At 39.4% G+C, this 27,780-nt stretch overlaps 1 protein-coding gene across 3 annotated transcripts in view; it reads right to left on the bottom strand.

Moving 5' to 3' along the window:
* LOC120540989 (rabphilin-3A-like) overlaps nt 1-27,780 on the bottom strand; it is a 169,171-nt gene that overhangs the window by 31,901 nt on the left and 109,490 nt on the right. For 2 of the 3 annotated variants that reach the window (XM_039772206.1, XM_039772207.1), the window contains exons 5-12: nt 26,394-26,537; nt 24,606-24,735; nt 19,845-19,928; nt 19,328-19,499; nt 17,120-17,164; nt 14,484-14,522; nt 11,477-11,599; nt 2,370-2,525 (exon numbers count right to left, since the gene is read on the bottom strand). In XM_039772206.1, the coding sequence (XP_039628140.1) occupies nt 2,370-2,525; nt 11,477-11,599; nt 14,484-14,522; nt 17,120-17,164; nt 19,328-19,499; nt 19,845-19,928; nt 24,606-24,735; nt 26,394-26,537 (893 nt within the window). The remainder of the gene's footprint in view (nt 1-2,369; nt 2,526-11,476; nt 11,600-14,483; nt 14,523-17,119; nt 17,165-19,327; nt 19,500-19,844; nt 19,929-24,605; nt 24,736-26,393; nt 26,538-27,780) is intronic. The other variant, XM_039772208.1, reaches the window with a different exon arrangement.

Genomic DNA, 27,780 nt, shown 5'->3' with positions numbered 1-27,780 from the left:
AGTCTACAGGTTTCACTTATGCAGGTATAAAAAGTATTTTGAGGAAACCCAGAGGTGGAGCAGCACAGACATAATTGGATGATCAGGACTGCTGTCATCTCTTGTACATTTCAGGAAGAGTTCTGGAGTCAGGTGAGTAAAATTTTTGAAGTTTTCATTCTTGAAATAACTTCTGTTGAAAACATTTTAAGTCTTTCGAAGAAGATCAGTACATTATAAAAGGAGATAAAAGAAGATCTCAAGTTACTGAAGCACATATGTCCTGCTCCTGCAACATGTTACAGTCCATTGTTCTCTGGTTCATTGTTAAACAATGCAGTGTTTTACAGCAAGGTAAATGAAGACTTCAATTAGGATTTGATGCAGTGAAAATATGAGGGTTTATTACACCAGAAAAGCCAAGCAATGAAAATGGATGGGCAGCTAACATTTAATGACATGCAGGTGCACCATACAGCAGACTAACGCATTCAAACCCACAGTCGCATGATAATCGGAACAACTTTGTACCCTTCATTAACCCAAAATCAATCTTGCAGAATGTGGGGTGAAATCCAAACAAACACAAAAGAAAAACACACAAACAAATAGTGGGACAGTGACCCGGCTCCTAAATGATCCTCGTTCCTAGGCGTGATAAGGCAATAGAGTTACTTAGCATGTTTCCATATTCATTTTCCCTATTTTGTGAACCCACTTTATGAATTCCATAACATCCCATGTTTTATCACAATTATACTTGTACACAAGACAGGTGTAGAACACGTATATATGCACAACAGACTAACTAAAAGCCACCGCTGACATAAGCAATTTGATTGTGGGAAGAACCCAAAACCTCAAAGGTTTGGAGGGTGCTGGGACAGGTATGGATACAGATTTTTCTGAAGGACCTGTTCAGTAATCTAATATTGATCACTGAACTTTTGTGGGAGTAGCGCTAGTCACTGCACTCCTCTGCCATCCAGTAAGAAACGACTTCAAATTCAAATTGATTATCGTAATGCACTTCTTACCTGCATGTCTCCCACAGTCAATTGACAATATCAACAACAAACAATGAATACCACATCAAACATTAAAGGAACACACAAGCAGTTGTTATTCCGAGTGGCCGTTGAGTAGAATTAAGGCCAGAGGGTCAAAACTGTTCCTGAATATAAAAGTGCTAGGAGTACTAATGGACCTAAACCAAGGAAGAAGAAAAGTGAGCTTGTGCTTCTCGGGGTCTTGAATAATATCACATGCCTTTTCTGAGATGCCGTGTGTTACATATGAGTCGGGCAGAAGGGAGCTATGTGCCACAAGTAGCCTACTCCACCACCATCTGTGTTGCCCTACAAACCTTGGCCATTCCAGGAAAGGACAAGCTCAAATGTGAACCTTTAAGAGTTTGCTAAGCACTGACAATCTGGTTTTCTTCAGACATCTGAAGAAAGAAAAGGCATTGTTGCGTCTTCTTGAAGACAGTAAACGTTTGATGCACCCTATCAGACTCTCACTGGTGGTAACACTAAGAAATGCAAAGCTGCTGAGTCGCTCCACAAAATACCTGCCCATGTAGATGAGAGCATGTTCTGCCTCTTGCATTCTGAAATGTATGACCATCTCCTTAGTTTTACCAAGAGATCTATTTATTTCTCATTATTTGTGATCGTGAGACCTACGACAGGAGTCGTGGTGCTGTTATCACACAGGATACAACAGGACGCCCATCTCACTGCCTTGTGGAGTGCATCCATTAGGGAGAAGTGTACAAAATGTGGCACAGCCAATCTGCAAATTCTGGGATCTACCAGTTGCAAGACAACAAGTCCAGTTTCAGAGGGTGACACTTAATTACTAATTAAGCATAAATTGCAAGAAGAGCAGCCCCATTCTGCTATGACATACCCCTAAAACGGGGTACTTGGTGCTGCTGCCAAGTGCTAGGTAGTCTACTTTATTTATTAAAAAAAAAAAAATCAAAATCTATACAATTAACATTAACATAAGTACACTGTAACGTCATGGTTGGTTATCATTATTTGTCTTTTGAGAAGGTGAAATGTGAAGGTGGAAGGAGTGTCCAAAATAACCAGTTCAAGACAAACAGATTTAACATTTGCAAAATAACAAAATGGTGTTATATTAGTCCTCTTTTGTAATTTGGCTCTTAGTTTCTGAGAAAAAAGTTTCTAATGCAAGAGTAAAAGTCAAACTGACAAAGTAAAAATCACTAGTAGACAAGAAATACAAAGTGGCAACGCGGACAACACAGACCCCCAGTGCAAAAGATTTAAACGGACCACCCCCAAAAGATTATAAAACACACTAGCAGCACCGTAGCACCAGAGTCTGCTCCATCCATTTTAATTGACTGAACTAACCTACAGGATTCCGGTTAGCCTCCCTGTCCGCACTGTCAAAACATGCCTCCCGTGCTTCAGATTCTGCGGCAGGATACTCGTTACTGCTGGGAGTGGCACGGACATCCTGGGCTTTTCGGTTCGTTGGTGGATAACTTCCTCTGCCAATCTCTGTGCCTGCAAACAAAGCCGAAAATGTCAAGTTAACAATGTTCAATAAAGCTAGTGCTGTTTTAGTGAGTATTTTTGAATTAGTCCCTCTTTAAGGTCTCAAAATGCAGATTTGAATTCTGTAAATATCAAATATGGCACATATTATTAAACCAACTTCAAGTGCATGTTTACAGACTTTGACATTTAGCACTAGGCAAAAGACGAGGCAAATATAAAAACCGACTACTGTGCTTTTTAACTCAAGATATTTTGTAATATTGATCCTAAAATTTTACAAGAACTAATTTAATGTGGACCAACTGAATATTTCAAGTAATAAAGATTACTTCTAGGCCGTATAAAGGATGGCCGGCAGCCCAACCCAACAGGGACACCCAAGAAACAGAAGGCAGCTTCTTTAGGGCACTGCCTCCACCAAAACGCTAGAGGGCAGCTCCCCTGGGTTGCAGTGGTGACCCACATTCCCTCAGGGCATCATGGGACTTGGAGTTCTTTACCTCAGCCCTGTTGGGTGCCGCCAGGGGCTGCTGCAAGGACTGAGGAGCCCTGTGGCACCACAACCGGAAGTGCTTACAAACCATGTGGGCGGAAGAGCAGAAGAGCGGAGAACTAGCGTATGACAGGGTATGAGGTACCGTGGAAATGTGCGTGGCTTTAAGCCAAGTTTAGGTTTTATACATCGCAATTTCAACGTGGAAACGTTCGTACACAACATTTCTGTGCGTACGCACCGTTTATACATGAGGCCCCAGGTCTTAAACTTTTCAACTCTCACTTCATCTTCTATAATGGCAGCTTTTCCTCACCTACTGTCACCTCCCCGGTTTAGTTTCCTCGTCCCCCTCCTATATTAAGCTACCTGCTCTTCCTTTTTCAGTTGCACACCTGATGAAGGCTACACAGTCAAAATGTTGCATTTTTAACTTTCCTTTTCAGCATGGAAATAACCTTTAACGTTTTAAACTTTATCCTTGCACACTATGAGTGTATAGGTATACCTACCTGCACTTCAACAACCCGGTTCTTAACCAGACTTCTATAAAGCCATGTTAGGCCTTTTTCCGATAAGAGAAATTGGGTTATTGGCCTCTGAGAAACCCGAATAAAAGAAGTAGATTAAGCCGTGAATAATTTGGTTACACAGCCATGTAAACCCTAAACCGGGTTACTGTTAAGGATTCTGTAGTCTGCACATGTCTGTTGGCCAACATAAATGAAGTTGCCTGCCTCACTGAGACGAGCCAGAGTTGGGTGGAAGGTGGGCAAAGTTTGTTGGGAGGAGCGGAGGATGCAGAGACCAAGCGACAGAGAGAGAATAAAGGAATAATTGTACTTTGTGTTTATTGTGCTAGTAGTGGGAAACGCTGGTTATAAGAAGAGTTTAACCCAGAATTAATTAGTCTGTCTGTGTTGGGTTTGGGGAGCTGCAGCGCCACCTTGGTGTCCACAACTGCCATCCAAGATGGGACTTCCTGGCCTTCTGTAGGCGGAAGACCCATTTAAAAAAAAAAATAAATTCTTGTGGACAAACTCCAACACAGACATTGTTCCTTATAAAGTAATGCATTATTAAGTTATTTTTCTGTGTGTACCTCACAGTATGTTTCTGTACCAACAACAACAGGTGCCCTCATCCATAAGAAGTGTCTAACATGCTTTCATTCATAAAACTGTCGAGATATCATTTATGTGACATCTGAATAAGGCTGCCGGTCCATTTCTAACCACCAGTGGACAACGGTGAGAACACGCTCGTGTCTGTGCATAGAGTAGATGGTTTCACAATCAACCAGGACCGTAATTAATATGTGGGTCCATTTTGTTAAAAATCATCATGCAGATAATCTGTCATTATCATAAAATTACAACCACAAAACATTAGAAAAAATAATCCTATTTCTAAGAATTTACAGGCTGCTATTTTTATATTACAGTGTATCCACAGCTAGAGTGATTAAAATACATACATACACGCTCATTTTATTTATTAAATCTCTAAAATTCAAACCATGGCACCCGACTCCGATTTTGCATTTTTTGTTAGTCAAACAACATATTGTATTTCATACTTACAAAAATGTCCAATTTACATTAGTCTTTTGGAAGGTATTGTTGTGGAGGGAAATGGTTGAGTGAAATCACACAAAACTTCCAAACTAAGGCAGAAGATCTTTACAGATGCCATGACAGCATTGATAATGGGAGCTGCCAGTTATTACGCTGGCTCTGCTGCTCCCAGTTTGACTTGTTGGCACTGTGTCTTACAGAGGCAAAAGCAACACTGCGAGGACTGATGCAGCTGCCATCTCTTTATGGTAAGAGTATGCAGGTGGCAGATGGGGAAACAGCTTCATATACATAAAGACACAAATGCCATGCCATGCTCCTGCTCAGGTGCCAAGTCTTCTGCTTTGGCATTTTAAAAAGCTGGTCTTAGACTCAGTTGCGTTTTTTGCACTGCTACTGTTTGATAACATTCAATGTTTGGGGTGTTTTTATGGCCATTGCTTATGTGACAGCTGATACGCCATTTTATTAGGGTCAGAGTTACAAATGTGTGTTGCAGTGGATGCATTATTCTTATAATGAGATTTAAAACAGTGAGGTTTTAAAATCATTTAGAGTTTTCAGGGGCAATGTCTGAAGTGTGACAGAACTGAAATTATGCAAATAATAAATGACATTTATATAGCACTTTTCTAACCTACTCAAAGCGCTTCATAGACACAGTAGGGAACCACTTTAACCAACTCCAATGTGTGGCATCAACTTATTTTGCACCAAGCCGCTCACCACACATTAGCTCTTAGGTGGTGAAGGGATTAAAGACAGTTAGCCAATAAGAGACGGGACCAGAATGACCAGGCCAAGGTGGCCAGTTTGGAAAGAAACCTCAGGAAACACACTAGTCTTTTGGAAAAATGTTCAGAGATCCTTTATAACCAAAAAGGGTGTGGACCTCGGTTTTACATCTCATCACAAGGACAGCGCTGTTTGTTCAGCACAGTGGAGCGTCGGGATTCATACGCAAACCACTGGGTCAGCACTCCCTTTCTCACCATTTTGTTGTTCCACACATGATATGCAATGCCATGCTATTTTACAGATCACTTCCAAAGCCAGTCTTTCCATTAATGAATCTGACAGACGTCTGGTTCTTAAATTCACTCATTCACAACACAAGTTAGAAAAGATGTCCCCAAGCCCAGACCCATGCTGCTTTTCAGCCTACCGTAGCCTAAAAAACAGATTTTTAAATGCTTCTCCAAAATCCTAAAGCATTGTCGGGCAACCGGTGGGCTGCGGCAAACTGGTGCTCTGTGAAATTTTCTAGGGGTGCCGCGAAAACTTTTGTAAAATATTTAAAATTGGTAGTGTTTTTGAACCTTTGGTTGATTAAAAAGATAATGTTTAAAAAATATATATTTTATGTTGGAAAAACAGATAACGGTTAATCAGATTGTTGAAAAAACGAATGTATTTATTTTGAATGCAAGTTAAAATTTTCGCTGTTCACCATTCATCATAATATGAACGCCAGTCAAAAACACATCTCGTGAGACTTAAACAGTCTCGTTGTTAGAAGATCTCGCTGACTGTACGGATAGAAGAAGGCGGAGCAAATATAGAACGAGAAAATACGAACGCTGAGTACATTTCGGCTCTTGCCGACGAGAGAGTATCGCTGTTGCTGCAGCTCTCACCACTTAATCGTCTGAGTATTACTATGGAAAAATTAACACCGCTGATCAACACAGTAAACTTTGTAAACTCAGTGACCTTTTCCAGTTCTTTGTGGTGAAAAACATTTTGTTGTGACGCAAGCATTCGATACTTCCTTGTAATTTAATTCTACACGATTATCACTAACTTTTTATTTACGGTATTTTTAATTAAACTTTATCTAGAAAAATTTATACATAGTTTATTCTCGTCACGACTTTATTTATGGGCAGTCCCTTATCTGCGCCGCAAAAGAAAATGTTTGGACTTAGTGCTCCGCAACTCGAAAAAGGTTGCCTTTCACTGTCCTAAAGGTATTGTTCTGCTCCTGATTCTGTTACAGTTCATTCTCTAACTGGAGATCACCAATTTAATATTGTTTAATGCACAGACGTTCAAGCATCCATTGCAAGAAGCAAAAGCTGATTTGCTTTCCAATTTAATAACAATATAAAATAACTAAATTCTGATTTACTTTTTATTCCTCAGCCTGCATACAGCTTCACATGTAATGTAGGCATTAGCTGGAAACTAACTGGACACAACACCTAAATCGTGATGTGTAAAACAAAACCATCCAATTCACCTGTATTACATTTTAGCTGTAATTGTAAAAAGGAAAAAAAAAAAAGTGAAGTTTAGTTTAATTCCGAATCTTATTCCTTAACCACATGCTGAAGCTCTAAGCACCCAGCTGGCACGCCAAGCTGCAAAGTATCAAGCCAGGTACCACACACTCTATTTATCACCTTCACGTGTTGTGATTTCTTCACATTTGGCTCTGGACTCTCTCTTAATATAGTACTGTAGTTACAGGATAACGGTCAAAATCATTTTAATAGAAATTTCAAAGTTACAGTGAACAAAAGCAGTTGCTAAATATGTGATTTGCAGTAAGTACTCAAAGACTGCTGTAATGCAAAATTTAATGCAATTTTTTCATCTGTGAGAACCAGACGGACTCATAGTGCCTCAGTTTATATAAGGAGGAGAAGGGCAGTGACGAGTAGGTCTCCTTAGCTTTATGAGCAAAAAGAACCTGGGAAGCACAATGTTACCGACTGCATTTAACATATTTGAGCATTCACACGAGATTTTTATTGTGTGCATTACAAGCAGTACTCAGTATTTGTGGCTCCACTTTCTCTTCATTACGTCACTCTGTGCACACTAAGAATCCCATTTTGGTAAAGAGATGCATTTTCAAATATCACATTTGATTTTGACATAGCTTTTTTTTTTTAATCAACAGTGCATAAGTCATGAACATAAACATACTAATATTAGTGTAAAAATAATGTGTGTAAGAAAGAAAAGAACAGTGCTTATTGTTTCAAAATAAACACATTTTTATTGTGTACTAGCCGATTACCCATTGGCTTCGCTCACTGAGTGCAAGGGAAAAAAAAATAAAATGTAGTATATAAATTATTAAACAGTAAAACATTAACATGTAAGAAGTAAAGATACATTGAGCAGTACTGGAGTGCTTTAGGGTAAAGTACATTTTAAATATGCACACAACAGGTAAGTAGCACTGTTGTGATGTGAGATTTTGCATATAACTTGATAAATGTTTTGTATGTCTTTATTTATAATTTAGGCAAAGCAATATAATTTATTGCTACTTTGGTGAGAGGCATTTGTGTTTTCATCCCGTTTACGACTTTTCTTTGGGGGATGTGTCTTAAACCAGTTTGGCGAGTGTTTCTTTGCTAAAGTCTTTCTCTCATTCCCCACATAAAGCCAGGTTAGCTTATTGGCTGTAGGGCTTGGACATGAAACCTATAAATGTATTTGCTCAACCACATTCTCTCTCTCTAACCAACATATGATGAAGAAGCATCTCTCTTGCTAACCTGTGATGATGAAGAAGACAACACAATGAAGAGCACAGCTCAGCAGCCATATTGAACAGACATGTGACTGAAAGCTGAGCACCAACAATGCCTTAACTAGAGACATTTTAAGTAACTGCATGTCTGTGTGCCACCTGAGCTACACACCACCATTTTATCAGGTTGTATGGTTGCCAATATTCAAATGTACTTTGCATTTTGTTATTATTTATGAATATTATCAGTAATAAATTATTTTATGTGTAACTTAACTCCTGCTTGTTTTTTTTACTACATCTAATTGCCTGAGGTTATAGATATAGAAGGGAAGGTGGGGAGAAGTTATATACAGTGGTAAGTCTGTGAGATTAGGTATTCTAAGGCTACATATTAATAATACAATAGGGGAAAGTAGAGCAATATACTGTATATTAATCTACCAAGATAAAACAAGCACTGACAGCAGCTTAAATGTATTTGGATCATGTCTCAGTGGCAGATCCCTTGTGAAAGGCGCTACATGACCGCAGTGGTATAGAAATGACATTTTCTATGCGGTCCTCCAAATTTATGTCTGACAACATTGTACTACGTGCCTGTGATTTAAGAGAAAAATTATTCTGAGAAATGTGGACGCTGCCGTTCCGTGCTTAATGGGCAGAAGGTCCAAACAATTCCCAAGTCCAATACATTACATGAAGAGGTCGGTACATCTTCTTAGATCTAAACCCTCCATTTTCTTAAAAGAATTCATCACAAAAGCAACCTTGAACGTTGTGGGGTTTTAGTGACCTGAACTCACCTTAAGGGACAGTAAGTAGTCGTGCAGCGCAATTTACAAAGAGAGTCTTGCTTCGATGGCGCCGATTACACTCATTCGCAAAGATTTCCACTCTCCCAGGAGCCGAAGGGGCACTTGAGGTGTCAAACAATGCGAGAAGAGAGGACACTGCCCAAAACTGCAAAGCTCTCGACGCGACGGAGCAGCCCGACATTCTGCGCCTCCCAGCGTCCACTTTGTTCTCACGACCCCTCGCCACTGAAGGCGGTGTCGTCTTCATATTGTTTACAGCTTGGCACAGTTAAAAAGTAGAAAGACACCAAGCTGTTTTCCTCATCTCTTCTACTATCAAGTACTACCAATTGCAGTTTTCACGACAGTGACGTGGACGAATAAATAAAACTTCTCTGTCAGAACGCGCCTGGCGGCAGACGGCTCAGCGCTGGAGTCCAGAGAGGTTGGGCGACGGGGGGCGCACTCTATGGGATAGATCGGCGTGTTTGTGTTAACTTCTTTTCAGTATCAGTAAAATAACTTTCACACAAATAATAACAATTCGTAAAGACGATATAAAAATGGCATCCACAAACGAAGTGATTAGTTCCTGTATTATAATATGTTCTGTGGTCATGTGTAGCTTCTGTTTCAAACGCGAAAAGAATTTTTTATATATATATAGTTATAGATATATTTATATATATATATATATATATATATATATATATATAGATATAGATATAGATATAGATATAGATAGAAGATAGATATTCTAACTCTAATCTCTGGCTAATCTGACAGCCCTTAGTTTTTTTGGTCTTTTTTTTATGATTACCAAATTTATGCGGCGCTTCCTTCGTTATTTAGTATGGATTTTCTCAAAGAATTCAGGTTTCCATTCAGAACAAAAAGATGCATTTCAGTTTAAATATGAGCACTGGATCTAAACAATGCAATTAATTACTCCACATAATGGAGTAGCACCTTACAGTCTACAAGAAACTCCTCCATCTACAAGACCCATTCAGTTTTTAAATGATAGTCAACTAATTTGGTTTAAAAGCAATGCACAAGTATTAAAACTGTAAATACAATAAAGCCTTGGCAAGGAAATAACCATATTTATAACTTGAGAGTTGTACAGCTAACCAAGCAAGTTTTCTGATAAAGATCCACATAATAATAATAATAATATAAAAAACATGCTGCCCATTATCTTAAGAACACCTTTGATCTCTCTTGAACTACTTCACCTTCATCGCGTCTTATTTTGCCATTCCTTAATAATTAACAGTTGGGGTCTATTGGTGCTTATCTATTTGGCTTTTCAATTGAACATCACATCACCAATGCAATAAATAATTTGATAGATTTTATACAATAAACAGTGCCCATCATAGTAGGTTCCTTGACTGTCTTATAAACGTAAAAGTTTCTTTCAGTAAGAGAAAAAGTTCTGTACTTCATGCTCATTTCTCCACAAATGAATTGCCAATAGTTTACTGTTACAAAGAAAGCTGCAAATTGCGGACATCCACAGTCAGCCCCACTGAACATTACAAGTACACGGTCTGAATTGTGGGAAAGAATTTGAATCAACAGACAAGGGCACACAGAAACATTACCTGGCTCCTGAGTGAAACCAAGGGCATTGGAGCTGCAAGGCAAAAGTGCTACCCGCTGTGCCACTGTTAGTTCCAAACATAAAAAGCATTAAAATGAGAAGAATTGAACTTAGAATTCCAAACAAAAAACATAAGCTACACTTGGCCCACTTGGGTTGTCAAAGGAGGAACTGATTTCACTTTGGGGGTTTTATGGAGGTGGACTACAACAGAACACCAATACTGTAAGTGCACATAATATGTACTACTTTCAAACAGTGGTGTTAATGATGCTTTTATTTATTTTTTTATATATTTATAAAGAAGCTTCCCATACTAAAAATCAATTTAACATTTTCAGAAACATATGTAAAAGAAGAGGCCCTGTAACAAAAAATAACATTCATGCAGATCATAAGAGTGCATACGAAAAAGAATACTCAGAAAACTGGTGAAAAAAAAAATCATAACTGCTTGCTCCTGTCTTGATTCACCTTTCATCATTGTCAGGTTATTAATTTGTTTTTACTTTGATAACTACATTCTTCACCCTCAATTTTTATATAATTCATGTTTTTAAAACACAATTACATGCTGGTGTGTAATTATTTCCTATCAAATGAAAACCAGTGGAGGCTTATCGAGAGCGGGAGAAAACCAACACACGTAAGATGGATAGATTTTGACTTTACAGAGACTTACTCAAACACACACACACCACAATGTTTAAATACCACGACTAGGAACAAAGGCTAGTGGAATAACTGATAGAAACACTTAGGGGAAAAAAACAGACATCTACTTGTTACACTGTACCAGAACCACATTTACAAGCTGGTCAAAATATTCACTCAACAATGATAAATTTAAATGTTCTTTTAAAATGAAAGATGCTTGCTGGAATAGTACCATCAAACATCTTAATGAAATCATGTCTGGTGTCCATCAATGAAACACTACATGTTGAGGTACACTAAGATGTGAAAACAGCTGCACATCAAGGTTTCTTACCGGGCTCAGAACGCTGGGGTCTCAGCCCCTTTCTGGCAGCTCGATAGGCGCCAGCAGTACCATCTTCTTCCGAACTGTATCCACCTGGCTCAGCACTGTGGAGGCTGGCATCACGAGATTTCACTACAATCAGGGGAATAAGGTGGGTATTCACACTGATCACTGGCAATTCAAAGCACACTGGAACTCAAAACTCATGTTGACTTTATTGTGCTACCTTTCCATTGTATCCTGAAATCAGGAAAGATCTGACTCCCATTTTATTTCCAACGCCTCTCACCAACCTCTACATACTTCAGGGAGCACAACATAAATTCCACACCTCGCTATGGCCCTTCTCTGAATGCATAAAATACGCCAACTTCAGAAAGCAATCAGGGAGGCTACGTTGAGGGCATGATGTGTTTCAATCCATGTTGTCATGTAGGTGGCAAGACTGTAACCAATGCATTGTTACTTTGTATGACCACTATGCATTTGTTGCATCAGAAATCTAAAAGCATCCGACCTACTGATGGAAAAATGTATAAGAAATAAAATGTACTGTACAGTTAATAACTCAGATTTATATACAGTACAACTGAAAAATCGAACCCATTTCAAAATGAAATTATAGGCTTATACCAAAAGAAATGAAGACTGGATCAAACGGCCCTTTGCTTTAATCACATAGCATATTCAGATTTGTCGATATCCTCTATGTACTAAATGACAGCAAAACAAAATTCCTATCTTGAGGCCAACTTTCATTTAATACAATGAGCATCTTGATTATTAGTCTACAGCTGGGCCTTGAGGGGACACACAGGTTATGTCATTTCATTTCACAGGGATAGAGGTGTGAAATGTTGACCTTAAGGTTCATGCCACAATTCCTTAACCGTTGGCCTAGAATCTAACGATGGCGCTCTAACAGTGGAAGTTAACTGCTGCAGGCCTGAAGCTCATGTCATGCTGCAGTTCTTGTTCCTAACGCAACATCATCCGATAATGATGTCCCCATCTTTACAACAATTGAACCCATCTTAGTAAAATGTAGCACAATTAGAGATTCTGCCCTTCCCTACTGTCTTCGAGTTACAATTTCACAATCCTCTAGGGCTTTATTATCATCCAGGTCTGAACAAACCTATAAAATCTGTTTTGTGTCTTTTTACATTTTTAAACAGGATTTACTCCTGTCTTTAAGAACGTTTCTCTATTTCATATTAACTTAGCAAACATCTTTATCACTTCCAATTTCCTTATCCTTAATTAAAGAATATATAAAACTTGATTGTGTACAATTCACTGTACGATGACCATTTTGATTTTATTTTCATGTTTCTTAGGCTATCTTCGCTTCACTTAACAAAAAGATCTGAAGCTCACCATTTACTTGCTTAGAATAGAATACCTGTTTATCACACTAAACTACATTAATTAAAATTTTCATCAGGCAAGAGAGAGTAGTGATATATCTCAAAGGGCTTACTTAATACATTTTGGCATACAATATAAGCTACAAAATATAACAACTATATTATGGTTTACGTACTTTATCAAGGTCAGCTATAGATATTTGTCAATAATAAGGCTCATTAGGGTAGGGTTAGGGTTTTATCCATCCATCCATTAACCAACCCGCTATATCCTAACTACAGGGTCACGGGGGTCTGCTGGAGCCAATCCCAGCCAACACAAGGCAGGAAACAAACCCGGGCAGGGTGCCAGCCCACCGCAGGGCACACACAAGTCCACACACATGGGACAATTTAGGATGGCCAATGCACCTGACCTGCATGTCTGTAGACTGTGGTAGGAAACCCACACAGACGCAGGGAGAACATGCAAACTCCACGCAGGGAGGACCCGGGAAGTGAGCTCAGACGGGTCTCCTTACTGCGAGGCAGCAGCGCTAACACTGCGCCACCATGCCACCCAGGCTCATTAGGTTTTTACTTCATTTCTTACTTTTTCAATGAACCAAAGTATTAAATACTCTGCTCTGTTTTTCAGACCTCGAGCTTTGCCAGTTCACTTCTGACCCTAATCAATTTCTGTGCCGAGTTGGTACTAGTGGGCCATAATGGCTTGCTTTATTGTCACGACGCTCCCTTTTGAGATAGAAATGTGTTTCCTAATCCCTGTTCAGCTTGTGTCAGCTACTAGCACAGTAGGTGGTAACCATCTCTACCAATTAAATGGAGGAAAAGCAACTATAAAATTAGTATCTTTTATGTAAACACGTTCATCACAAACAGCACCTCCTGTTTCTACTTGCCTTTTTAGTCTCAAGCTTTTTACTATATAAAAGTAAAGCACAATTCTGCCAGCATTGCCCCAGAGAAAGTACATTTCTGAAAATACATGGAAATGCAGATGTTTTGTTTTATATTATGGTATCTTTTTTAAAAGATCAAATATTTGGCAAAATATTTCAATCCTGCCCTGATTATACAAGATCTTCATTAGTATTTTTCTTTGGTATAACCATATGTAAATGTTTCTAAATAAAATGCTGTCCTCTAAATTACACAAGTGCTTACTTTAGTAATAATTTTAATACAGCATTAAAGCATGGTTTTATCAAGCTACATTTTTTTTTTTATTAACTTCCCAACACAAAGCAAAAACCATTTCTGTAGGTTTTTCCACATTTGGTTTCTTTTTCTTACATTGTCCAAAGAAAACATCGAAATATAATGCTACTTGGCCTCCAGTGCGTCCGTTTCTGATTTACCAGAAATGGAGGCTTCCGTACGTACAACCTTTAAAGGAATCCCTCGAATACATCCTAGACAGAAAGCTTTTAAAACCAGTTCATCACATATGATTTGCTATTGCTATGGAGTGGCTAGTTAAGAGACAGGACATTCCCAAGCCTAGATCTTACGTGAAGTCAGACACAGGGAAGAGACTTGTCCTCAATAACAGTTTAGAAAAAGTCGGGAAACATACAGCCAGCTAGAAACACAATGAACCAGTGGGAATACATTTTAAAAAACAACTATTAAATGCTCATCACCTGCTCGTCTGCCCATGGGTCTTCTCTCCTCTGGTTCACCTAGTCAAGTTAAGAAAAAAAACAGAACTATGTACCAATTGGATTGATTATATGTAGTAATTCAGTTTGAGTTGTTTAACTAGACATTATACTAGTTATAAAATAACTTTCCATCCATTTTCAAAATCAGATTATTCCAGTAAAGATGTTTATCCAGAGAACATCAGTCACAATAGTACAGGCACAGAACCACAAATAAACTTGGCTCCAAAGTAACCAGAATCCATGACAGATAAAGTCTCTGCCAACATTACATCAAAAATGTAACAATTAAAGGGGCAAGAAAAATACAAGATAAATGACCAAAAACATTACCAAGATAAAACCGTAGTAGAATAGAATTGACAAGTCCAAAAGTCTTGTGAGAAGATAAACTGGTAACTAAAACAAATACATACCCTAAAACATGAAGATATCAGTCATAGAACAAAAACCCCATCAGAAAATGAAAGAGCTGGCGACTGATAGTTTAGTGAATGTGAACTGTGAGCAACTACAGCAACTAGGTACATTCTTAATTTATTATACATTTACATTTCAGTTTATCTGGCCAACACACCTTCCAAGAAGATTTAAAGGGCCATTATTTATAACAAGGATTTAAAAATATTTTTTATGGCAGGGGCACAGGCAGGTTAGCAGCCACAAAATAAGGCAGAAGCAAACTGGCTACTTCATGGTGAAAAGTCCACTCTTAACCGCTCTACCACAATGCCTACAAATGATTTAATGTGTTCAGAGCCAAAGTAAACCTGCACGATTGTAAACCAGTACCCTGTCACCCATCAGAGGTGGAAATGAACCTTCATTTGGGTTGATAATATTATAATGCACTGTGACTGATGAACAATTATACAACTTGCTTTAAAAGCATACTGTGGTGTTTAACCAATGCAAATTCATCTAGAAATTATACACTGCATGCAGTTATTTAATCCAAGAATTCAGCAAGAATGTATTACCGTTCTCTTTAAGTAAGAATAATAGAAATCTTTTAAACCATTTAAATGTTTCAAAAGTTCTGAGTAATAACTACACACCTGACTATTACATATTATAAATCTACAAACTAACTAGTGAGGCTGCACCTGGAGGAGTTTGTGCAGTTCCAGTTAACAAAATACAAACAGAATATATGCATATAAATACACACACCAGCCACTTTATTAGGTACACATTGCTAGTACTGGGTTGGATCCCCCATTTGCCTTCAGAACTAACTCTTCATGGCTAAGATTCAACAAGGTGCTGGAAATATTGCTCAGGAATTTGGCTCCATATTGACATGACAGCATCACGCAGTTGCTGCAGATTTGTCAGCTGCACATCCATGAGGCAAATCTCTTCTTCCACCACATCCCAAAAGTGCTCTGCTAGACTGCGTTATGGTGACTGTGGAGGCCATTTGACTACAGTGAATTCATTGTCATGTTCAAGAAACCAGTTTGAGATGATTGGAGCTCTGTGCCATGGCACGTTATCCTGCTGGAAGGAGCCATCAGAAGATGGCCACTCTGCCGTCATAATGGGAAGGATATGGTCAGCAACAATACTCTGGTAGGCTGTGGCAATTAAAAGATGCTCAATTGGTACTAAGGGACCCAAAGTATACCAAGAAAATATCCTCCACACCATTACACCACCATCACCAGCCTAAACAGGTGATACAAGGCAGGATGGATCCATACTTTCACGTTGTTGACAAAAAATTCTGACCCTACCACTTGAATGTTGCAGCAGAAATGAAGACTCATCAGACCAAGAAACATTTTTTGAAGTCTTCTGTTTTCCAATTTTGGTGAGGCCGTGTAAACTGTAGCCTCCATTGCCTGTTCTTAGCTGACGGGAGTGTGACCCGGTGTGGTCTCCTGCTGCTGTAGCCCCCCATCTGCTTCAAGGTTTGACATGTTGTGTGTTCAGAGACGCCTCTTCTGTGTATCTTGGTGGCTTATTTGAGTTACTGTTGCCTTTCTATCAGCTCAAACCAGTCTGGCCATTCTCCTCTGACCTCAACAAGGCATTGTCACCCAACTGCCACTTACTGGACTATTCTCTGTAAACCCAAGAAATGGTTGTGCGTGAAATTCCCAGCAGATCAGCAGTTTCTGAAATACTCAGACCAGTCTGGCTGTCACCAACAACTATGCCATGTTCAAAGTCACTTCAGTCACCTTTCCTCTTTTCCATTCTGATGCTCGGCTTGAACTACAGCAGGTCATCCTGCACAATGTCTACAAGCCGAAAAGCACTGAGTTACTGACGTGTGACTGGCTGATTTGATATTTGCGTTATCGAGCAGTTGAACAAGTGGACCTATAAAAGTGGCCGCTGAGTGAGCGAATGTATAAAATACATGTACTTAATTAAGGTAAGTGGTGGAGACTAAGGAAAAGAAAAAGATGACAAGACAAGAATAAGAAAGCAATACTTTTCATAAAGGGGGGGTGAGAAGCTAGAATAAATTACCAAATCAAACCGGGAAAGAAACATTTATTTATTATGGCATCTTACATAATTACTAAACAGTCAAGCTTAAGGAACAAATAGTCTTATTTGCTAAACTAATTGACTGTAGTTAAGTATGTTAAAATACTTACCTTGACATTCTAGTTCTGATTGTTGGGATGGCAATTCTGCAGGCCCTGTGTTGCAAAGCAGAGTGTCAAACAAGTCATATCCACTTGTCTTTGTTACAGAAGAAAGCATTATTAACATTCTTGTGCTTAGAAGCTAGTAAGCAGGCGCCTCTGTTTCTTAAGATGAAGCACAGACAGGTGAAATGACGGTAAGAACGAGGGGCCTTACACTTTTTATGCTGTAGCCAGTATAACGTGACTGTAGAGCTTTCAGCCAATCAAACTCCTCAACTTCAAAAGAGAAAAGCTAAAAAGCTATACAATATTTCTCTCGCCTGATATATTGCTATAAAAACACAACAAGATTCTTTAGTAAGAATTTGGAGAATAAAAAGATGTGATTTAATCTGAAATCTTTCATTTGAAAATACCTGTACATTTAAAAATGTGTTTTAAAGGAAAACAAGTTTTACAGAAAACAGTACTATCTACCCTATCCAAAAATGAAGATCAGAATGAAAATATTCAGTTGAAGACAGAAAAGGTGTTGACATGCAAACAGATGACCCAAGAGAACTATGGTCATATCTTCCAACACTTAGCTGCAATACCACGCAAGCAGATGTATAACATGAGCCATTTTCATTTATTATATGTAACATCCTGCCTGTAGAAGGGGCCCGAATTGCCTGGAAAGCCTGCATATTGTAATCTTTTTAGTTAGCCAATAAAAGGGGTCATTTTGCTTGGCTTTTCTCTACGTTCATAATGGCTAACACGGTACAACACCTGTGGTATCTGGCCGGTTTGTCATCCCGGCCAATACCCCCAGGCCGCCAGATGAAGCCCTCCCTGCAGTATGGAGGTGCCCCGAAGGCCAGCAGGGAGTCATGGACTTTGAAGTTTTTAACATCCGCCCTGCTGGATACCACAGGGGCCGCATGAGGGAGCTGCAGGGAGGACCGAAGACTTCTTTGTGCCCTATAACACGGAAAGGCGACGTGCTTCCGGGGTGAAGGAAAAGGACTGGCGCCTGACCCGGAAGTAATACAAGATCATATGGACTGGGGATTAGGAATACTTCCGGGTCAGGGAATATAAAAGGACTGTGGGAGCTCCCAGACATCGAGCTGAGCTGGGTGGAAGGGTGGCAACGCGTCTGGGAGTCGGAGGATTGGTTTATTGTGTATTGATTAGTGATTGTATGAGTATAGTGGAGGAGAGGGTGCTTTGTGCACTGTGGCATTTGAATAAAGTCGATTATTGGACTTTTACCTGCTGTCTTTAGTCTTGGACAGGGGTTCAAGGGAGCGATAGCGCCCCCTATTTGTCACACACCCTAGTACTATAGATAACTTTAAAATATAATTGTGAAATAAAAATAATTTAAGAGCCATCTCATTTACTATACAACAATGACTAGTTGTTTATCACTGCCAAAATAATTCCATATAAATATGGACATAGCGTAGATATTGACCAAACTGTGTATCTATTACAAAAACGTAAGAGAAAGTTCATCCTTTTTTTTTTTTTTTGAAGATGTAGAAGCAGCTCATTAAACCAAACAAATAACAGATAAAAAGCACAGTTTACAGTACTGGCACAAATACTGCCAAGTGTTCTAAAAAGCCCAGATGTCAAAAAGATCTACACTTTTCCTTTAATGGTACACCTTTTTCCATACTGTTAAAGATGGATAAAAAAAGAGCCAGATTTTAAATGTATAAAAAGGCAAACATACGGTTAGACTGACAGTGAGTTAATGGGCTGCAAAGAACTAATATAAGGCAGAAGAAAATAAATCTGTTTTCTATAGCACTACTTACAGAGCACACCACAATTAAAGCCTTCACAATTTGCAGCTTGAAAACAATGACACTGGTGAACATACAACCTCCAAGCAAGTCTAAAAACAGACCCGAAATGCAATCAGACCTATAAGCCGATTACGCTAACATCTGCACCACCGTACTGCCTGAGTGGCTTTCAAACGGGTAGCAAACTAAAAGCCTGGCTTTTGCCCAGGTCTTCATCTAGTCTGTACTAATGGCAGGTACTTTCCTACAGGGCATAGGGTAGGAATATCCTAAAATGAGACGATAACACTGAAGTAAATCTCACATGTACCATGACATCAAAAAAACAAACTCAGGGTCTAACTGCTGATTAGCTGCGGCTTTTCACAGGATGGAAAATAAAGCAGGAAACTGTGCAAAGATCCTTTACCCTGATTCTGGGTGCGAGAATAACTGCCAGCTCTTTGTTCTTGGCCAGAAGACTCCGCAACAGGAGAGTCTTTTTGTCCAGTACTTTCTTTTTGCTTGGTGATTGGCATTGGTGATGGAAGGAATTGTTTAGGAAAACCTTTGAAGAACCATGCTCCAGAGCGCTTCCAAACCTGACGAACATAAAAATTGCAAGTTGCTTGAGCACCGTTCAATTTTTGTAATGAGCAAATAAACCATTAAAAAGGGTAAATTAAAAATATAATATGACAGTGGCTTAAGGCAGACTGACAGGCTACAGAAAATGGACAGACTGTTGCTATCATCTTTGAAAAACAGTAAACAACGTTTTTAGTCCAGTAGCTGGTATACAGAGAGTTCTTTTGAGTAAACGAACAGTAATGATACTTTTTCACACCAAAATGCATATTACAGCTGTATAATCGTTTAGCCTAAAATATAGTTGTGAACCTTCCACTGGATTTTCTTTTAAATAAGTAAGGCAAAAATATACCCACCTCCCTTTGTTCACTGCAGATTTTGCATAACCACACAGAGCGGGGTCTGCTGTTCGACTCAACTCCGCAGTTCTGACAAACATGCTAAAGACACACAGATCCCAGAAAAATGAAGTAGTGCTTAATTAATGGTGCATGTTAAAATTCTTGAAATGTTCATATCATATTTTACTTCATCCATTTCAGTTTTGAAGATCTCTGGCATTCAAAACCAAACAGTACTACAGTGGAACCTTGGTTTGCGAGTAACTTGGTTTATGAGTGCTTTGCAAGACAAGCTAAATTTTTTAATAAATTTTGACTTGATAAACGAGTGATGTCTTGCAATACGAGTAGTATGGATACACTTTGTCTGCTGAGCGTCATGTGATCACAACTGAGCAGATTGTTCTTCTCTCTCTTGCTCGTGTGTGTGTGTGTCTCTCTCTCTCTCTCTCACGCACGTCTCTATCTTTCTCTTCTCTTGAGGGCAATCATCTCGTATTCTCAGTCTGAGTCTGCGTGCCTCACTCATATAGTCAACAGCCGTACGAGCGTATACTGTTTACTACGGCATTGTGACTGTGTGTGTGTGCTGTGAAGTGCGAGTCTCCGTCTTGCGCCCCAAAACACATAGCTGAGTCTCAGGACTTTAACAACACCAGCTTTATTCAGCTTGAAACAGCAACAGCGCAGTTATTTATTGTAGAGGGATCTTTATAATGTTCCTTGTATCACCCATTGACGGCAGGCGCTTACGGCATGTCTGCGATCTTTTTGGATACTCTTATATGGCAAACTTGCTACAGTGCTGGGAGACTGCGCTTGCTTTGGGACACTCTTCCACGTGTCGTTCCGTTGGGTGGAATCCCACAAGAGTTTAGAAACTCACCCACACCAGCCATGATTCTTTTTAAAGGTAAAGTGCAGGTTAATTTGTTTTATGTATTTTTACTTTATATTTTGTATTAATCATTTTTATATGAATAGTTTTGGGTTGTAGAACGAACCATCTGAGTTTCCATTATTTTTTATGGGGAAAATTCACTTTGATATACGAGTGCGTTTCTAGAACGAATTATGCTCGCAAACTGAGGTTCCACTGTATCTCTAAACACTAGTGATAATCAATCCATTATAATTTGTTTGCTGCGCAAAAATCAAACCCCTCCATACCTTTAAACAACACTCTGTTCCCCAACTGCAGAGAAAGACTTGTTATTGCAATAAAGTCCCGTTTAATTCTCCCTTATGGCTAACATAAATGAAACTAGGAACATATCTTGTTCTTTTAAGGCCTAAGAAACCAACCAGTCAGTATATCATCCCGTGTATACTGGATCTTTAGACTTTTCAATATCCCTTAACACAGTACACAATTACAATATACAGATATTAAAACTTGGAGGGATGTTGTGTGATTTAAATGTGCATGTAAAATGAGTGCATATTCTTTTCAGAAACCACATCAAACGCCATTGTACCATGGTGACAGAAAAAGGAGCTATGTCCACTAACAAAGCTGTCGATTTACCATTTGGTGTACATCACCATTCTTACTGACCGTTAACAGCTTTGGTTAGCGACTGAAAGAACAAGGGCTGCAAATATAAGTGGAAGAAATGAGGATTACTAAACTTATTAATCCCATTTACAGGATGAGAAGCATGACGATATGGCATGGCCTTGGAATACTCTTGATTGGAGTCTCTAGATTGAGAGGAGCCAGTTGAGGTGGTCTAGGCGTTTAATAGGATGCTCCTTTCGACCTCCCATAGAGGAGTACAAAGTATGGCCCCACTGGGAGAAGACCCAGGACACACTGGAGGCATCTCTCAGCAATCCTGTCTCTTACTCAAGAAGGGTTTGAAGATGTTGTTGGAGATCGAGAGGCCTGATCAACTCTGAGACCTGCTACCGCTGCCCTCATTCAGAAAATCAGAACAAAAATGACGATGACAAAAAAAAAAAATGCTTTTTGCTTTAAGGAAATGTAAGCTGCTGAAGAGAAACACATTGAAAGCTTAAATGACAAGCACTGCAATCTTGCTGCACAGCTTGAGCTTTGCTGTTAGCTTGTCATGTGCCAGTGACTGTGAATAAAATATGTTGTGTGTGGCAGGCTACCAGCTGGCAGGCAGTTTAAGATCACAGATGCTGACAACCTGCACATCATTGCAAGAATTAAGGACTTGATATGGGTAGCTTTTCCAATACAAGTCAAATCCAGCCGTTCTCCTTCAGAAGGTCTTAAGAAAGCTAAAAATGTTTGTTCCACTTTCTGACCCCTAACTCCCTTTAAACTGGAATAATATGGAAATTAACAGCATTTTATCTGGAGTGTACATATAGGGAATACCACCCAAAAAGCTTTTCAAACACAAAACTAAAATACAAATCATGATATTTCTGTAATGAAGGGCTTGTCAGGTAAAGTGACACAACAAATGTTAGACTGCAGGACACAGATGAAGAATTAATGAGCACTCCTGTTTTTATATAGACATTAAAAATATTACAGGGTTCAATATTCCAAAGCATTCTTTCCATGGTTGGTAGAATAACGTAATTAAACGCAAAAATGGAATCAATGGCAAGGACTGTGTCGGGGAACTTGTGTGTTACAGGCTTAATTTCACAATTTAAAAGAACAATACACTGAAAAAATGAGGAGTTCTATAATACATTTTGAAAATAAATGTTAAGCAAATAGCCCAAATGTTGTAAAAAAAAAAAGGCACAGACTCACTGCTAGCCAGATTGAACAACATTCAATATTGATATTTAGGCATGTGGCTTAACTCAACAGCTATTTTTAATGTGAATTCGAATGTTAAACTCCTAATATAGGAGTAAATTCAAAAAGTGAATGCAGAGGGCACAGAAGATGCAAGTCTACAGTAACGCAGTATGTGTAATAAAAGCACTCGGTTGATGGTTCTGCTAGAGTAGGGGTCCTCAAACACGGTCCTGGAGGGCCATAGTGGTTGCAGGTTTTTGCTCCAACCCAATTGCTTAATAAGAAGCACTTATTGTTTGAGTAACAGTTCTGCTTCACTTTTGGTGGTCTTGCTCGTTAAGATTTTGAACCCTTATTGCTTATTTTAGTCTTAAACAGCTGAATTCTTGGTTTTTAATGGCTCCTAATTAGCAACAACATGCAAATGACAAAACAGAGCAACATTTCTCCATTTAGCTTGTTACCATCTACACCTATGTGTATTTATCATGTACTACTGCATTTAATACTTGGAAGGAAAGTGAAGAGAAAAAAAGTGGAGGACTGAGAATTACTCCTCCATTTTAGCCTTCAGATCATTTGGATGATATCCTTAGAAAAGGGAAGAAAATCTAGGATATGAGAATGACCTAACAGAATTAAAGCCTAACAAGCCATGAAATTAAATTGTCAAGAATTGCTTTCTAATTAAGGAACAAGGTTAGAACAAAACCTGTAGTCACTGCGGCCCTCCAGGACTGGGATTGCGGACCCCTGTGCTAGAGGTTGCACACATTAGTAAAGTAGGAGCAATAAGGGGTGATCTGCAAGTAGCCCAGGTCACTTCTCCTGCCTTAATAGGTGAAGTGAGGCACTTGACAGACATCGAGATGAACAAACATATAGTGTTTCAAAAGACATGGTGGTACAAAGCTTCACATCCCAGCCTTTCCACTCAAGAGTGTTACGTTCATGGTCTGTGTGAAATCGAAACATCCTCCTTCCTGTGCTCAAACATGCTTTCTCAATTTAAATAATTTTAATATTCCCAATATGTTATAATTTAGTGGATCACATATATAAACTAGACAATTAAAAATGAGTGCAAGGGCACTAGTGAATAGATTTTTTTATTCTGTGAAGAGGTGAAGCAAAAGCACAAAGGACAGAGATGAAAATAAGAACGTAAATGCAAAGAGCTTATAGACAACTAGTGTGGTCTACGGCCGGCCAGTCATCCTGGCCAATGCCCCCAGGCCACCAGGTGGAGCCCTTCCTGCAGCATAGAGGTGGCCCAAAAGCCAGCAGGGAATTATGGACACTGGAGTTTTCATCCACAACCCTGCTGGATACCACAGGGGCCGCTAGCAGGGAGAAGCAACAAGGCTTTCGCCTACAACCCGGAAGTGCGTCCTAGTCACATGAACAGAGGAAATGGCGTGCTTCCCGGGTTGAAGAAAAGAACAGGACTTTTGATCTGACCCCGAAGTGATAGGAAGTCACATGGACTGAAGGATCAGAAACACTTCTGGGTCAGGGAATAGAAAAGGACTGTGGGAGATCCCAGACGTTGAGCTGAGCAGGGTGGCAGGGTGGCAACGCGTCTGGGAGTGGAGGATTGTTTATTATTGAGAATTGTGATTTATTATATGAGTATTGTGGAGAGGAGGGCGCTTTGTGCACTGTTTAGCTCAAATAAAAATTATATCTGGTGTCTGGCGTCTAGTCTGAGGGTTCAAGGGGACGACAGCGCCCCCTATCTGTCACACTAGATAAAACAAAGTTGAAAGAACCATGGTAGAGACAAAACGGTAGGTGATTTGGAGATATAAACTGACAAACGTGCAAACAGTAAGAAACAAATGGGTAAAGATGCGTATTGTGATGAAGGTGAAGAGAATGACGAAAAAAAGACAACTACAAATGTCATGGAACGAAGTGGTGCAAAATTCCCACAGGAAAAAACCAAAGAATTTGGAGGGTGCAGCTATCTCACATAAATAAACCAAGATCTTCTCCATTACACCTCTTATCTGACTGAGCAAATTAAAGAGTCTTAATACCTTTTTGCAGTCTTCACATACCACTGAAGCCACGCCAAGCATGCCAACTTGTTCTCCACATAACACACAACGTGATACACCATCTCCAAGAGCACTCTTGCGCATAGTATCTAAACGATCCACCAGTCGCCTAAAAAAAAGACATAAATAAACAAATACACACTGTAAATCTGTTTGAACTGTTACTGGGCACTCAGTGCCAGGCTGGACTAATTACAAATACTTGAAGTGTAAGAAATTGCAACTGCAAATTAGGTTCGAACAAAAAAGAAAATCAAATCCTAAAAGTGGTTATTGCACTGATTCCAAGAGGTTGAGAAAAATTCCTCAAGTAAAGAAAGATGGAGACTGATGGAGTCTTACGGTCAGATGCTCCCCTTACAAATTCTAAAAAAAAATACCCATTTTTTATTGTAAACTTTAAACTTTGGGTCTCTCTGATGTCTCAGCAGCCTTAAATTACTGCAGTCCACCTTAATCCCATAGCAGACCTTGGAAATAAATCAACCCAGATGCTTTGCAGATCGAAGCCCATCCATCCATTTTCCAACCCATTGAATCTGAACACAGGGTCACAGGGGTCTGCTGGAGCCAATCCCAGCCAACACAGGGCAGAAACCAATCCCGGGCAGGCTGCCAACCCACCGCAGGACACACACCAAGCACACACTAAGGCCAATTTAGAATCATCAATCCACCATGTCTTTGGATTGTGGGAGGAAACCCACGCAGAGACGGGGAGAACATGCAGACTCCATGCAAGTGAACCCAGGTCTCCTAACTGCGAGGCAGCAGCGCTACCCACTGCGCCACCGTGCCGCCCTCAGATTGAAGCAATTTACATATATTAAGAAGAATGGCATATCATTTTGTAGCTACTGTAGGTGACATCATTTAATCCCTTTGTGGGTTTTTATTTTTCCTCCTGATGTCAAAGAGGGATATGAGAATATCGTAATATGTAGAATAATCTCTGTTTATAAGGCAAGAGTGGCTTTTAAAGTCACTCCATCAGGGTAAAGAAATAAATCACTGAACAATCCAAGCTGATAAACCTTGGCATTCTGCTGTGGCACACTGTTTAGCTTGGTTGCCTGATGACAGTTCTCTGCTGTATGAATGCCAAACCCCAACTCCTCTAAGCTCTCTATAAAATGTTAAATGTTACTTTACTTATACTTGAGAGAGACAGAGAGAGGGGTTAGGAGCACGCACTGATACAGCGCATTGCTGCAGAGCCTTTATGTATGTACCATCTGGTGTTTTCTTATTAATACATTTTCAGTATTAATGATAAAAGCTTATGCTACTTCCTATGCCATATTCTCTATGTTTTTGCTTCAATATATAATGCAAGTTTAATAGTGAGGTGCTACCAAATGAAATGATCACATTTCTATTCAGCTTCAAAAATCTCTCCTTAAATTTGCAGTAGTGAAGATGGAGTGAGAAGGCACATACTCAAAGTACAATTACACAAGGTATGAAAGAGACTGAAATTGACTTACATTGGTTTAGGGTCACTCAGAGCAGTTGAACTGTATCTCTGTTTGTCTATCCTTATCTTAATACATATAGTAAAATCGGTAATCCATTAAATTATTAAGTAAAAAAAGTGAATCTCTCTTTATTTGAGAAAAAACACTCTTAAGTTCTATATATCATAAAAAAAACTAATCCGATCTTGATCTTAACAGAATTGGAGCTCATTGTGGTATTTTTCTGTAGCTCAGGACGCAATATTTCTATGTAGCTTAATAGTCACATAGAGGATGCTAATACACTCACCCAATGCGCTCCTGCTCCATGACCTCCATCTTTTCTGCTCTTGCTATCACATTGTTAATGATCTCCTTCTCTTCATCAGTCAGCTCCTCGTTCTTCCTCTGTCGTTCAGTCTGGTTGGAGTGCACTGACCAGCCGCCACCTAGCCTTTTATAAGAACACACAAAGCTGTTTTTAGCAATTCACTTAAAACCTTTAACGACATCAGCCTGATGGGCTTGGGCTTGGGCTTGTGTTTGGCACCACCACAAAGCAGCTTCAGAGACAGGAGTTTGAGTCCTTCACCTATTACTATTAGTAGAGTGTCTTCATAGTCTTCTCAGTGTCCTTTTAGACCTTTTCTGGCAATTTCAAATTCCCTTCAAATCCCTAAAACCTAAAGATTACTGTTCAATGGTCTAGAGTGAGGATGAATAGGCAGATACACAAGATATATTTCAGACAATGCGCAAACAAAAAACAAACTGCATTAAATCAGAGCTTGGTGCTGAAAAAGTAGTTGAAGAATTCCAACTAGAAGAGACCTTTAATAAAATATCCATGGAGAAAAAATAGCATCTTAACTGAATGCCTTGGGAGGCAATAGTATAAGAAATCTACTGAAACACTACATTAAAAAATAACGAGTAAGCGACTTGCCCTGCAAACTGCAATTCAGCACTCAAGCACTTAGTCAGCATCACACAGACTTTGGCCATCAGGAGAGACATTACAGGACCAGAAATTTTACTTTGTGAGCATTTCAATCATTTAATTTTAAATTCAACGCTGAATAGAAGCATTACCCACGCTATCCCAACAACTGTTAGCACTGTCAACATCTCAAGTTAGCCCTAATCCACCCCAGAAGCACTAGAACTATGGAGTTTTCAGACCATCATTGTGAATTCAGCAAGTTATATGCCCGTCACTTATCGGTTGTGTCCAATGCTGCCTAGTAACAAGAGGGCATGTTCACTATGTTGAGGAGTAACTCAAAGTGTTCCTTCCACTGCTGTACAGTTTCCTCAGATGACGTGAACACCTCTCTATCCACGCTTCATACAGTCTGGGCAAGGTCACGCCTTTCCCTTCTCAGGCATCAGTTTGTCAGAACAGCATCAAGGCCATCTGATGCTCTCTCTCTCCCGCTCTCTCTCCACACTAATCCCATACCATGCCATATTCCAAACCTCATTAATCCTAAACAGGGTCATGGAAGCATGGAGCCTACCACAATAAGCATACGCTTGCGCTTTTGCTTCCACAACCACATTAGCAGGAGTCATCTCAGTCTGGCAGTTCCTCTCAACTGAATCAGGAGATCCCACAAAAGGCATTTCCCTGAAGATCACAATTTTCAGTGTGACTACTTCCATCACCAATGCTGTTTAATACCAGATCCTAGGGT

The sequence above is a fragment of the Polypterus senegalus genome, chromosome 12 (assembly GCF_016835505.1).
Source record: "Polypterus senegalus isolate Bchr_013 chromosome 12, ASM1683550v1, whole genome shotgun sequence".
In the NCBI taxonomy this organism is placed as follows: domain Eukaryota; kingdom Metazoa; phylum Chordata; class Cladistia; order Polypteriformes; family Polypteridae; genus Polypterus; species Polypterus senegalus.
The sequence above is the reverse complement of the archived record's forward strand: the minus strand, read 5'-3'. Positions and strand labels throughout refer to the sequence as shown.